Source organism: Echinops telfairi, unplaced genomic scaffold, assembly GCF_000313985.2.
Source record: "Echinops telfairi isolate 266 unplaced genomic scaffold, ASM31398v2 ScPeMD7_13;HRSCAF=56, whole genome shotgun sequence".
Lineage (NCBI taxonomy): Eukaryota > Metazoa > Chordata > Mammalia > Afrosoricida > Tenrecidae > Echinops > Echinops telfairi.
The window spans coordinates 102602-116916 of NW_022103910.1; the positions used below are offsets into that span (position 1 = coordinate 102602).

General features: G+C 38.6%; 1 protein-coding gene across 1 annotated transcript in view; it reads left to right on the forward strand.

The window, feature by feature from the left end:
* Positions 1-14315, forward strand: part of CAGE1 (cancer antigen 1) — a 62090-nt gene that overhangs the window by 5128 nt on the left and 42647 nt on the right. The window contains exons 3-4 of the mRNA XM_045287377.1: positions 7315-7793; positions 11390-12433. Coding sequence (XP_045143312.1) covers positions 7315-7793; positions 11390-12433 — 1523 coding nt within the window. The remainder of the gene's footprint in view (positions 1-7314; positions 7794-11389; positions 12434-14315) is intronic.

Genomic DNA, 14315 nt, shown 5'->3' on the forward strand with positions numbered 1-14315 from the left:
AAAAAAAAAAAAAAGAAAACATAGGGGGGAAAGGAGACTTGTTTTTAAAGAAACTATTATCTGTCAAAATACAACTAGAATATTTAAAATCATTCTAACCACAGGCCTTTGAGATTTCTACAGAGAGAAAGTGATAAAACTTTATTGGGGAACATAAAAAATAATGTTCAACACTGTTAAGGTATCAAATTTTCTTTTTCAAACCTATGAGTGAATGAAATTTCCTTTTAGAAAGTTAATCCTAACATTCCAACTTGGAAGTAAAGAGGTGGGGGCAGGAGGAGGAGTGAGAGGGGAATGTCCAAGACAGTTTTGATACTTATCCTACCAGATCTAAAAAACCAAAATCAAACTCACTGACATAAAGTCAATGCTGACTCATAGCTGCCCCCTGTGGGTTTCTAAGACTGTAACTGTTTATGGGAGCAGAAAGCCATGTTTTTGTCCCTAGCAGCTGCTGGTGGTTTCAAACTGCCAACCATGTGGATACCACCAGGGTTCCATACTCTACCAGATAAGATTTATCTATTTATATGGAACTAAAGGAGCCCAAGTGGCATAGTGATTACCTATTAGGCTGCTAGCTATAAGGTCAGGGCTTTCTACTCCCGTAAAGAGTTACAGTCTCTAAAACTTGGGCAGATCTACCCTACCCTGTCCTTAGAGTTGATTTACATCAGCATCAACTTGATGGCAGCCAGTTTTGTTTGTTTGTTAAGTAATTCTAATAATATAGAATCACTGAATAGGCCTGAACTCAGTGGCAGTGGGTTTGGTGGTTTGGCTGATGTAGGGGCTACCCCCAAACCAAATGGGTTCTAAGGAGTACCTGTATAATTGAAGGGTAAATTAAAGTAACATCAGACATGGCATGCAAGGGCTCACCTCCTCCATGGAGTCAGGAGCCAGAGAGGGAGCCAGCATATGCTCTAACAGGCTTATGTAATCATCAGGCATACAAACCACATCATGCACATACATAACAGGAAGGGCATGTACTAGAGGTATACCCGTATATAGGAAGGGGAGGTACTAGGGGCATACACGTGACAGGATGTGCAAGTATTAGAGGTGCATACTTAACAGGATGGGCAGGTTCTAGAGTTAAGATGTCAGCTTAACCTTGGCCATCTCTGAGCTGGCTTGACCTTAGATGTCCCAGAACACTCTTCCAGGGAACAATCTATGATTAGTATCAGAGGGGAGTGGGCCATGCTTAAGGTGGAGCGAAAAATAGAATCTGATTGCTCTCAAAGGCAGACATATAGCAAGCAACCAGGAGCTTGTAAGAAGCATTTTAAGATTGGCATTATTATGGGGACATTGTGGGGAATATCTTTTAATTAGGAAAATGTGACAGGAATTCATCTTCAACTCAGGAGCATGAAGGCCTCCCCCCACTAGTCTCAGCTTCCCAGAATTTGTCTGCATTCATTCTCTTCCTGGTTCTCAGTTTGCCACAGGCTGGTATATGGTAACTAAGTATCAAAATCAACCTGATGGCATAAAACAACAAAGTAAGGTAATCCCCAATTTAAGATTAGGCTCTATTCCAACAACTCCATCGAAGGTGGTTTGATGTTAAGTCAATACCTCATATTTTTAGCAAATTATAAAATTGAACATCTACAATTAATACAGCTAAGAATATATTAGTAATAATAAGATATATAAAATCCAGCCTATTTTAAGTACAGTTCATCCTAACACAACTGTGCTTTAAATCGGAATGCCTCTATAGTAGGGATCCTGGTAGCCCCATCAGGTATGTGTTGGACTGTTAAGCACAAGGTCAATGCTTCAAACCAACAACTTTTTGCAAAAGCTATCTGCTTCCATGAAGATTTACACCCTCAGAAACTACAGGGTCACCTGAAGTTGGAATTTGACTCAGTGGCACTGAGTTGGGAGTTTTAGAGCCTGGTATAACGCAAAGAAGCCCTTATGGTTCAGTGATTAAGAGCTTGGCATTCGAAATATCAGTGGTTTGAACCCACCATGAGAGAAAGAGGTGACTGCTGTTAAAAAAAAACAAAACAATAGAACAGTTCTACTCTAATAAAAAGAACTCACTGTGAGTCAAAATCAACTGGTTGGCAATGGGTTCGGGTTTAGGTTTGGGTTTGACATAGTATGGTAGAAGGTTAAGTAAATAAACTACTTAACTAAAAATAATAGATCTACAAATAGACTCACATATATCTCAGTATGTGGCATTTGGTGAAAATATCATTATAAATCAGTGGAGAGGAATGGATTATGCATTAAAGATGTTGACAAGTCACTAGATAAACAATTAGAACTTCCCCCACACCAAATATATAAATAAATTCCACATAGGTTAAAGGCCTAAATATGAACAGCAAAACTTTAACTTCTAAGAGAAAAAATTTTTAAAGAACTTTATGATAATAAAGAAAGGAAATGCTTCTTCAAACATAAAAGTACATATCGAGACCTATAGCGTCTGGGGACTTAAAGGCTTGAAAGTAAACAAGCGGACATCTAGCCCTGAAGCAACAAAGCCCACATGGAAGCAGCACACCAACATGTGTGATCATGAAGGGCCGAAGGGACCAGGCTTCAAACACCAAAGGCAGGGGGTGGTGGGGGGGAATCATATCCTCGCCAATGAGGGTGGTGCATGATGGAGACCCAATGCCCATCTCTGGACAACTGGACATACCTTGCAGAGGGGTAGTGGGGAGATGAGTCACTTAGGGTTCAGTATAGCAATAATGAAACCCACAACCTTCCTCTAGTTCTTAAACGCTTCCTCCCCCCAACTACCAGGACCCCAATTCTGCCTTGCAGACCTGGTTAGACCAGATGATGCACAGCGGTACAGATGGGAATTGGAAACGCAGGGAATCCAAGACAGATGAACCCCTCAGGACCAGGGGTGACAGTGGCGATACCAGGAGGGAAGGGGGTGTAGAAAGGGGGAATTGATCACAGGGAGCTACATATAACCTCCTCTCTGGGGGATGGGCAGCAGAGTCGTGGGTGAAGGGGAGACGCCGGGCAGTGTAATATAAGATATAATAATAATTTATAAATTATCAAGGGTGCATGGGGGAGGGGGGAAGAGGAACTCGAGGGGGAGGGGGAAAAAGGAAAATGAGCTGATTCCGGGAACCCAAGAGGAAAGTGAATTTTGGGAATAATGAGGGCAACAAATGTATAGATGTGCTTTACACAATTGATCTATGTATTGTGATGAATTGTATGAGCCCCAATAAATTGATTTTTTTAAAACATAAAAGTATAAATAAAAAATGAACAGGTTTATACATTTGACTATTCAAAATTTAAAAACCTCTGTATGACCAAACCATAACAAAGAACAAATAACAAGCCAAAGACTGAGAGAAGACAAAACACTTGCAGAATACTTAAGAGAGGGTTGATATACAAAATAATCCCAACTCACTAAGTAAAAGATCACTCAATAGAAAAACAGTCGAAGTATATAACAGGTAGATTACAGAAAAGGAAACTTTCAAGACCAATAGGTACATGAAAGGAAGCCTGGGAGACAAAGAGCATTTATAGAGGTCTAGATAAAGGCATGTACATCTGAAAATATATTTGTATATGCGGGTGGGGAAATAGATCTATGTGCATATAGTTGTAGGTTTAGTATTAAGGTAGCAGAAGGACATTGGGCTCAAGGACTCAAGTACTCCCTCAATGCAACAATACTTTCTTCTATTAAATTGGCATTCTATGATGCTCACCTTCCCAACACAACTGCTGAAGACAAAGTGGGAAGCAAATGTGAAGAAAGCTGATGGTGCCTGGCTATCAAAAGGTATAGCGTCGGGGGTCTTAAAGGCTTGAAGGTAAGCAGCGGCCATCTAGCTCAGAAGCAACAAAGCCCACATGGAAGAACATATCAGCCTGTGTGATCACGAGATGTCGAAGGGATCACTGAAGACAAATGGGTGCATAAGCAAATGTGGCAAAGAAAGCTGATGGTGCCCAGCTATCAAACGGTATAGCGTCTGGGGTCTTAAAGGCCTGAAGGTAAACAAGTGGCCATCAAGCTCAGAAGCATTTAGGAACTAGAGAAAAGTTGGATTTTTCATCGTTGCTACATTTCACCCTGGCATGTTATACAGCAAAGGAACTCTTGCCACTGGTAAGATTAAGAATTGGTACAATTATTTGAGAGATTAATGTTATAAAATCTAGTTATGTTGAAAATACTTCATTTCTATTATTTTAGGTACATTTTGGATCTGGACAAAAATTTTACATGAATGTGCAAGGAAGCATGTATAAGAATGTTTACTACAGTGTTTTAATACTGAAATTAGAAGCAACCTAAATATCTAGCATAAAGGAAATACAATACTGTATTAGAATGACCTAGTGCCAATGGCTGAGTTACAAAAGCAATGAGAGATTCTCCTGTGGATACACTGCAGCAAGGAATGTGTGGGGAGAAGGATCACCAGCAGTAGCCTCAGGCTGATGATTCCTGTGAGGCATTGGTCAGACATGCCTCCACCCTCTAACCATTTTTTTATTTAACCTATTCTGACGCCAACCTTCTCTCCCATGGCACTCTTTCTTTCTGTGCTGGGTTCAAAAGTTCCCTGCACTGGTCACACAGAAGTCACCATACCCATCAGTTATGGGATTTAATAGGAAATTAACAGATTACAATTTAGGATCAGAAACGACTAGGATACATAACCTTCTTTGTTTAGGACAGGTCTTCTCAGCTGTGCCTGCCGGCAGATCTCTCCCTGCATTCATCTTCACCCAGCTACTTGGATCCCTTGCCTTTGCTTTGCTTGGGCAAGTGATGCAAAGTTCTTTTAAGTCTGCAAGTAAGTGCTCAAAAGCACCCCTCTCCACCAGCAAGCCTACCACCCCAAAGAACTAAACTTTCTCACTCTGTTATCTTGGAAGGCCACTGCTCTGTCTCCACTGGTCTGCTGACCTCCTGGTTCTGCTGTCTGCTGCTATCACTTCTTTGCCACTACTCTCCACTGTCTCTCACTATTTCCAGTGTCACAGCTCTCTGCCTCCTGGATTGAAGAGATTCAGCACAGGGTTCTTGGAGCCAAAAGATGTACTCTACTCTTTACTCTTCTTTCTCAATGTAGAGAGATTCCCCCCTTTGCCTCTGGGTTGGCTCATTTTAAGCCTTGTGGGATGGCAAAAATATTAGAGTTCCATACATCTTATTTGCATGATCCCAACCTCACAAGTGTGCAATGTACCTTATTGACAGTGCTAGCAAGCTATCCAATCCATTCAATGAACCAGTCCTGGTGGCACTGTCAGATAAATGTTGAAAGGCTAGCCTCAAGGAAGGTGAGTCAATCCCACTAGCCACTCTGTGGGAGAAAGATGAGGCTATGTGCTCCTGAGAAAATGTCCAGTCCTGGAAACTCTATATTAGGTTCCCTGTGAATCAGAATCAACTGCAATAGGTTGGACCCGGCCATTTGGTGGGAACACAAAGACTGTGATTCAAATAATCACATCATTTATGAGAGGGCTTCAAAATGTTTATCTTTTCATTCCATTTTCCTACAAAATTTTAATGGTCCGCATTTCATTCATATGAATGAAAGAATACTTTGTTTGCCTAAGGTACTACAGCAAACTCAGATAACTATCAACATAACTAGATATTGTGAGCTACTTTAAAATTTAAGGGAAACAGTGATACTGGACTTAGACATCAACAAACTATTAGTTCAACATAGTTCATTAATTCAATATAAAACATTGCATTTCTTTCTCTGGTGTCTAATCTTTGCAGAGATGGATTTTCGGTGCTTACTGTGATAAGAACAAGTACCATGAGAAAATCAATATAGAGCAGGAAATGAGTGTGATAGTTTCGAAGTTTATTGCAAGGTTTGAGATATTGCTTGTTGCCAAGTAATAAGTGTGATTATTTAAGAATGAAATGAAGTATTATTCTTTTACTTTATGTATATTTTCAAAAAGCTGGTTTAAAATAAATACTAAGCTGTTTGAGCTTAACTACTTTAGTAAGTGAAAGAACCATTAGGTTTTTTATTTTGTTTTGTTTTTGCCTAGAGATATTGTGGGAGAAATCCTTTTTTTTTTTTTAACATTTTATTAGGGGCTCATACAACTGTTATCGCAATCCATACACACATCAATTGTGTAAAGCGCATTTGTACATCATTCTCAAAACATTTTCTCTCTACTTAAACCCCCGACATTAGGTCCTCATTTTCCCTCCCTCCCCGCTCCCCGCTCCCTCATGAGCCCTTGATAATTTATAAATTGGTATTTTGTCATATCTTGCCCTGTCCGATGGTGGGAGAAATCTTTCAGAGGTTTCATGAAATGAGAAAACCTGGAACCTTATATGTATTATGTAGGGTACATTAATGAGTAGCCTTGGTGGTAGAGTGGTTATCCACAAGTTCAGCAATTCGAAACCACCTGCTGCTCTGCAGGAGAAATGTGGGGCTTGCTATTTCCATAAAGAGTTACAGTCTCGGAAACTCACAGGGACAGTTCCACCCTGTCCTATAGGGTCACTTTGAGTCGGGTCATAGAGTCAGCATCAACTTAATGGCAGCGAGTTTGGTTTTTTGGTAATGAGTAATCAGAGAAGAAAAATAAGGCTGAGTATATAGGTTTCCTCTGGGAAGGGGAGGGAAGGAGAGTTAAATAGAAGATGGATCTCATTATTTTTCTGTTTTCTTTCTATCTTGATTTATTTGCTCTCATTTTTAAGAAATGTGTTAAATTTGGATAACATCATACTGAGAGACAAAATTGAATAGGGTTTAGGAGTAGTATTCTCGCATCCAAGCTACATTGCTTACCAGCTCTCTGATTCTAATGTCTTAATGTGTCCTACATTGCAGTTTCTCATCTAGAAAATAGTAATAACTTTATCCAAATAAATTATCCTTATTATTTTTTGTTTTGGTGTTTGGTATTTTGAAACATTTTATAATTAAAACACTTAAAACTTACAGTACACCAGAAGAATTTTGCAGCTACCTTAGTTGGGGTTTTTTGTTGTTTTTTAATGATATTTGACAGGAATGACATAAAACAACCTTTTTTTGTAGCAGTTAATTTGGGACTTTTCCCCCCCCATGCAAAAAAAAGTTGTTCTTTCTTGGTTTTGTTTTTATTTTTGGTAGGAAAAAAACATCCATGTCACAATCCTTAGAATGAATAAAGTTGAAATACTACATAATTCTCATAAGACTAATGGTTTATTTCTTAACAATAGCTGTTAACACAATTTATAGTTAACTAATTCTTATTTCCTTTCTTTTTCATCCTTCTACTGAGATATCAACATTGAAAAGTATTCAGATAGCATACCAGCTGACAGCGGCATTTCTTCCTTCAGACAGTTTGAACCTGTTTGCAAATTTCATTGGACAGAAGCCTTTAATGATGAAACGGCAACATTTCAAAATCCCACGGAAGGCTTATATTACACCGAGAAGTCAAAACTGCAGAATCACATGAGTAATTATGAAGAAGACAGCAATACAAAGAAAGATCTAGTGGAAGAAAAGCAAGTGAAAATTATCATTTCCACAAAAGAAGACCTACTCGCCAATAAGTCTGTCAGTAAACATTCTAAAAGTCCACCTCTAATTCATTACTATGGAGAGAAACTGGCCAAAAATACTGCCAAAGGACCTGCCTTCATTTCTACTCAACCTCAGAGCTCCTTGTACAAGCAAAGTGATTCTGAGGAACCAAGTAGTAAAGAGAATAGCTTTACCCTGCTCGAACTGAGAACTAACTACAAGACAGAGGTAAATTTCTGAAAGTCATTAAACCCTGTAGCACAGTAAAGAAGGTGTTTTATGTATATCTGTGACTTTTCTAGATAATGTTAAATCAGCTAATCAATACAAGTGACCTCCTTCCATTGATTCTAAGAATCCAGTCAGAGACTGTAGCCTAGTCTGAAAACACATTTTTTTTCTGATAAAACCTGATCTATACTTGGGGAGTGGTATACTACCAAATGATAATTTCTATGAGCATCAAGACTGTCTTGCTCTAATAATATGTAGCTGATCAAGGATTCATGATGGTATGGGGGGAGAAGGGGGAAAGAGCTCATACCAAGGGCAAAAGTAGAAAGAAATTGTTTTGGAGATGTTTATGGCAACAAGTGTGCTTAATATTGAATGATGGATTGTTACAAGACTTGTAAGGACCCCCCAATAAAATGATTAATTTTAACAGAAAGAAGCTGTGTTAGTCTAGGTACTTTGGAGAAACAAATCCACAGCGACTCATGTATAAGAGAGAGTTTTATGTAAAGAAAAGGTGCATCACGAAAACATCCCAACCCAATGCTGCCCAAGCCCACAAGTCCAACATTAACCCATTAACCCAACACCAGTCCACAAAGTCTTCCACCTCACAGAACAGAGGCAATGATGCCAACTGCAGGAGGAAAGCTGAGTCAGTGAACGAACAAGCATCTCAGCGCTAGCAGGGGTCTCCACATGGCTGCTCCAGCACCCAGGGCTGCATCGGGATAGGTCCATGTGGCTTCTCCTTGGGGATGTCTTGTAGGAAGTCAATCTTGCAAGCTGAAGCAGGGAACTGCTAAGGCAGCTGCACCCAGTGCAACCATCACAAAGCAAGAGACCCGAGAACTAGAAAGGTGAGGCTTCATCACCCATTTATCCCTCCGCCGCCTTTCAACCAGCCCCACATGTGATTATCGGCCAGGCTGGCACAATTAACTAACTCAATCCACCCCTTGCCAACCTGGCACCTGTATATAATTCTTAGCTTCACAATTGCAATTAACACATATACCTTAACCCTATAATCCTGTGAGTTTTTTCCCCTACCTTTGAAAGTTTGTAAGCCAACTGCTTCATTCCTTTATCTCCCCCAATTTTAATTATCCAATTTATATACTGCCCACTTATATCAACCCAGTTCTCTGAGAAGACAATCATGTTTTTCGACACGAAGTCTTCATTCCAGTTGGAACCTTGTGAAGTCTGCATCCATAAGCAAAGTCAAATCCGGACAGGCCATCCATAAAGTCAGCAACAATATGCACCAGTTCACAGGCTCAAAAGTCTCCAGCTGTTCAGGTTCTGGTCAACTCAATGTGGGCTGCCTCACTCAGCCTCCACAGGGTGCCCATTGGTCGCCTTTCCTTCGGCCATGGGCTCTCACCAACTCAAGCCTAGCCCCCTCAGGCTAGGTCATGAACCTTAGACCAGTCAACCCGCTCTCCTCGTCTCCTTTTTCCCCTGTAAACCAAGTCCACAGGTGTCAGTGGCCAAACTCAACCCGTCTCTTTATTGCTGCATTTCTCCCACTTCCACTCAACAAGTAGATCCTGGTGTTCACCTACTAAGCATTTCAGCCTGCTCACAGGCTCCCTTTAACATTCAGTCCCAGAGAGGAGTTTTCTTCATGGTTCCAGATTTTTTCCAGCTACTGACAAAGACTACTGGTTCCTTAGTATTCCAAAGCACTGGGTGGAACATATATTTTCAAAGCTTTTTTATAGCTATGGCCTAAAGCCATTTTAGGATCAAATTTTAATGACTGAAGCAAGTGGACTTACAAACTTTCTATTTTCCTACTTCCCAGAAAAGCAACCAAGTAAACAGTGTGGCATTATCTGACCTCTGGCTAGACAAAGAAGGAAAACTTCCAGGAGGGAGAGGTCAAACAAACATCTACTCTCTATCTTATGATTTGTTTCTCCAGTACCCCACTCCCAAGGTACCATAATGTATTAGTCAGAAGCTATAACGAAAAAAACAAACAATAAATAAAAGACTGTATTGCTCACCTTTTTATGCACCTTAATCATGGTGCCTTCAATCAAATACAGTTTTATATTTGTTGAATAAAACTGACTGCAAAGAGGAAGGAATGCTGCTAGATTAATTAAATTATTTGAAAAGACAAGTTAAGATTTTCTATCATTTTGGTCTTCTGTCAACAACAACAACAACAAAAAGATTTGTCTTCCTAACCAAGTGAAAATATTCTGTTCTCTTGATCTATTGATTCTAGGTGCACATGTAGCATCTAAAGAATGCTGAAGATGCCAACAGTATAAATTCTATGTACTGACTGAACGCCCCCCCCAAAAGGGTTATTTATACTTGTCCACCCCACAATATAAGGCTAGCATAAATGATAACTTTTTATTGTGAGTTTGATAAGACAAACCATGGCCAGTGTGTTCATTTTATAAGTAAGAGAAGTTTTTTATTCATTTATTTCTGGTAGATGGCAGCATTTAAAAGAGAAATTTTAGAGATAGCCAAGAATAGCTCAAAGGGATTTCAAGTTCTCACCACCCTCCAACATCAAATTAAAAGGAAAAAGCTTACTAGATGTGGTTTTATTGTAATTACTTAGAATTTGAATAGCATGTTATAACCATTCTCATAAGTTGAACATCTGTAGTTTTATTAAGCTATTTATTGGACGGTGGGTAATAAACATTCAGGATTTAAAAAAAGAAATTTATTTTCCCTTTTTTTCTTGATTAGGGTTTCTCAGGATTGTTTTATACTTTTCATTGCATTGAGTTATTCAGTTAGTCATTAATAAATAATTTCAGGCTTTCTAGTCTGTGGTAGGCCCTGTGCAATTGGTTGGCTGATACACTGGTTTAAAAAAAAAACCAAAATATGCATTTCTTGTCCTTCCAAAGACAACATTCTAGTAGTAGAGGAGACTGACATTAACCAAATAATTAGACTAATAAATGTATATTTGCATCTGTGGTGTGACTATAAATTACATGTACCATGGGAGTCTATGGTAGTTTTCCAATTATGACTGTCCAATTTGCATACAACAACTTATTTAGTTACGAACGAACCCCTCACATGTATTTCTGAGTTGTCATAATATACTGGCTTGTTTTTTTTTCAGTGCCACAAAAGCTGTATTGTTGGCATCAAGTCACCCATGAGGCATGATCCTTTGGCATTCTAATGTTTATAGGAGTCATAGCGTAGTAGAGTAATAGTTTAAATTTAAATTTAAATTAAAAGTAAAAACTTATTCAACAGTAGAGTAATAGATACATTTATTGGCTTTAATTCCTTTAAAGTCCAGGTAGTTTCTTACATTGTGTTCAGAGAAGGTTTCAGTCATAGAAAATGGTGAGAGAGTACCCATGTTGAATTTTTCTTTAGTAAAAGTTCATGTAATGCCATACTTTATTACATTACCTCCTGTTTATGTTGTGCTGTTAAGTACTTTATGTACATTTACCAAGAAATTCTTAGAAATGCCCTACAAGTTGGTAAATTAAGTGCTGGGGAGCTAAACTGGGGGTCTGACTCTAAAGCTCATGATCTTTCTACTCATTCCCACTTATTTTATTTACTATAATTTACAGACTACGGTTCCAAATGAAATACAGTGTTCTGACAAGATTCCTGAGGCATCAGTTAATCACCAAATGGAATCCAGAGTGGGGGTCGTAGAGAGCCCAAGGACCTTCTCCACTTGGTCCCTAGCAGATATTTCCTGGAGTTATCGGGAATCTAGGGAGGACTGTAAGACCTCTGACACAGAGCAAAGCTTTGAAAGCTTACAACCTTTGGAAGAAGATTTGGATTTAAGTGAAGTCCTACAGAAATTAAAACACACCAACAAAAAACAGCAAACTCGAATTCAAGACCTGCAGTGTAGTAACATGTATTTAGAGAAGAAGGTTAAAGAATTGCAGATGAAGATGATCAAACAGGAAATGTTGGTTGACATTATTAATAAGCTAAAAGAGAATGTTGAAAAGTTAATTGAAGACAAATACAAAGTAATACTGGAGAAGAATGATACTGACAAAACACTGAAGAACGTGCAAGAGATTTTATCTAACACTCAAAAACATCTTCAAGAATCTCAGAACGAAAAGAAAAATTTACAGCTTGAGCTTAAGAAGATCAAGATGAGTTATATTCATCTTCAGGAAAGGTGCATGGCAGAAATTCAGCAAAAAAGTAAATCAGTAAGTCAGTGCATCAAAATGGACAGAAACTTAAGCAAGAAAAAAGAGGAAGTAGAGAGACTGCAAAAAGCCAAAAAGGAATTGGAAATGGCCACTGCTTCCGCTCTGGACTTATTGAAAAGGGAAAAGGAGATCCTAGGACAAAAGTTCCTGTCTTTCCAGAAACACGAAAAGCAAAACTTGCAAGAAAGTCAGAAACTGAAATCTAGTCTTGACAAATTAATTGCTCAAGTTAAAAGTTTGCAATTCATCTCTGAAAACGAAAGGGCTAAGAATGTGAAACTTGAACAGCAAATCAACAAAGTAAAAAGTGAAAATGCAGAACTTCAGCAGCAGCTTACAAGGAGTGGGGAGCAAAATTATGTCCCTAAATTTGAGCAAGCTGAGGTAAAGGAACAGTTGGAGGATGTTATGGAATCAGCATTTGTAAAGGTATTAATGCAAATCCGAATCTTTAATGGAAAATTTCAGGGCTTTCAAAGAGTCTAGCTATGCATATTTAGGTCCCTATAAGCAACATCATTTGACTGGTAGTGGTTCAAAACCACCAGCCTCTCTGTGGAAGAAAGATGAAGTCCTCTGCTCCCTTAAGCTGTTAATCTCAGAAACCCACAAGGGCAGTTCTACTCTGACTTTACTGAGTCACTATGAATCAGTATATCATGCCCTCGTGTTTTTTCATCTTCCACCTTTTAATCCTATGGAGACATACCTATCTTCCTATAGCTGGTCAGTCTTAGCAAATTGGCTTTATGGTTGTTCATGTCAGGATTTCAAATATTATCAAATGGTTTGGCATTTAAATGTATTAAGTTGTTGAAAGTGTCCTTAGTGGGCCTACTATATCAATCTGTAATAGACCTAAGTATTGTTTGTAAGGTGTTCTATTCATAAGACATCTTAGTAATATAGATAACAAGATTCTTTTATTCTCTTCAGTTTGAAAAAGCTATCTGTATGATTTGTTTTTCTCAGAATAAATAACAGATTATCTAATCTGGTGATTCCCAAACATGAAGCTACATCTGAATCCCCTGGAGTGGGGAGATTAATGTACATTACTGGACCCCCATCCTTGAGTTTCTGATTTAGTTTGTCTGGAGGGTATAGGAAGGTTGAGAATTCCTAACAAGTTCCTATTGCTGATGCAGCTCACCTAGTATCACAGCTGGAGAGCCATTGAGAAACAAAGATGACTTTCAGTTTAGTTCCTTAATCACAAAAAAATTTTGAATTGGTGGGCTCGGACTGAATTGGTTTTATTTCCTGTACAGAAGTTTAGTGCAATGTACAACTTTGTTTCATGAACGTTCTTTTTAAAAAACAATAAAATATTTGGTCTTATCTTGACTAATCAATTCTTTTAATCCCCTGCAAATCATACTTACTCTGTTTTTCAGTTCTGCTTTTCATAAACTCTAGATTAGCATTCTTAACGTATTGTCGGGGGTATATATGAGATCAACACTATTTTCATAATAATTTTAAGGTCTTACTTCCCTATCTTGCATTCTTCTATAAATATACACTGGAGTTTTCCAGAGGCGGCATGGTATATAGTGATGTAATTGCACTCATGCTAATGGAATATGAAATAGCAAAAGTGAAAATTCAGCTGCCTTTACTTAAGCTTTTGTTTTTAAAAATGTACTTTTTCATTAGCCAATTGTTATTTAACATGTAATACACTTAATATTATTTAAACAAATTTTGTAAATTAAAATTTTTTTCTTAGTTGTAATTTCTAATATAATAATATTAGTAGATCTAACTCAACACTTTCAGGGATCCTCTCAAAAGGGATTCTTAAAAGTTTGAGAACCCGCCTAGGTAAGATAGGCTGGACAAACTATTTGAGAAGAAAATAACAGGACCAACAGTCCCAGAGGGACATGAGAGTGTGGGAGGTAGGGGAAGGGAGGAGGTGTTGGCCAACCCAGGGACAAGGGAACAACAATTGTTCAAAACCAGTGGCAGGGAGGCAATGGGAGGACTGGTAGGGAGTGACCAAGGGCAAGGTAACTGAGATGAATTACTGAAACCAGAATGAAGGCTGAACATGGTAGTGGGACAAGAGGAAAGAGTAAGGAAATAGAGGAAAGGAGTAGGAGGAAAAGGACATACATAGAAGCTTAAATACAGACATGTACATATGTAAATATATTTATGATTATGGGGGAAATAGACCTATGTGCATATATTTATAGGTTTATTAGTAGGGTAGCAGGTAGACATTGGGCCTCATCATGCGCATTCCCTTAATACAAGAGCACCTTGCTCAGCTAAACAGTCATTTCATGATACCCACCTTCCC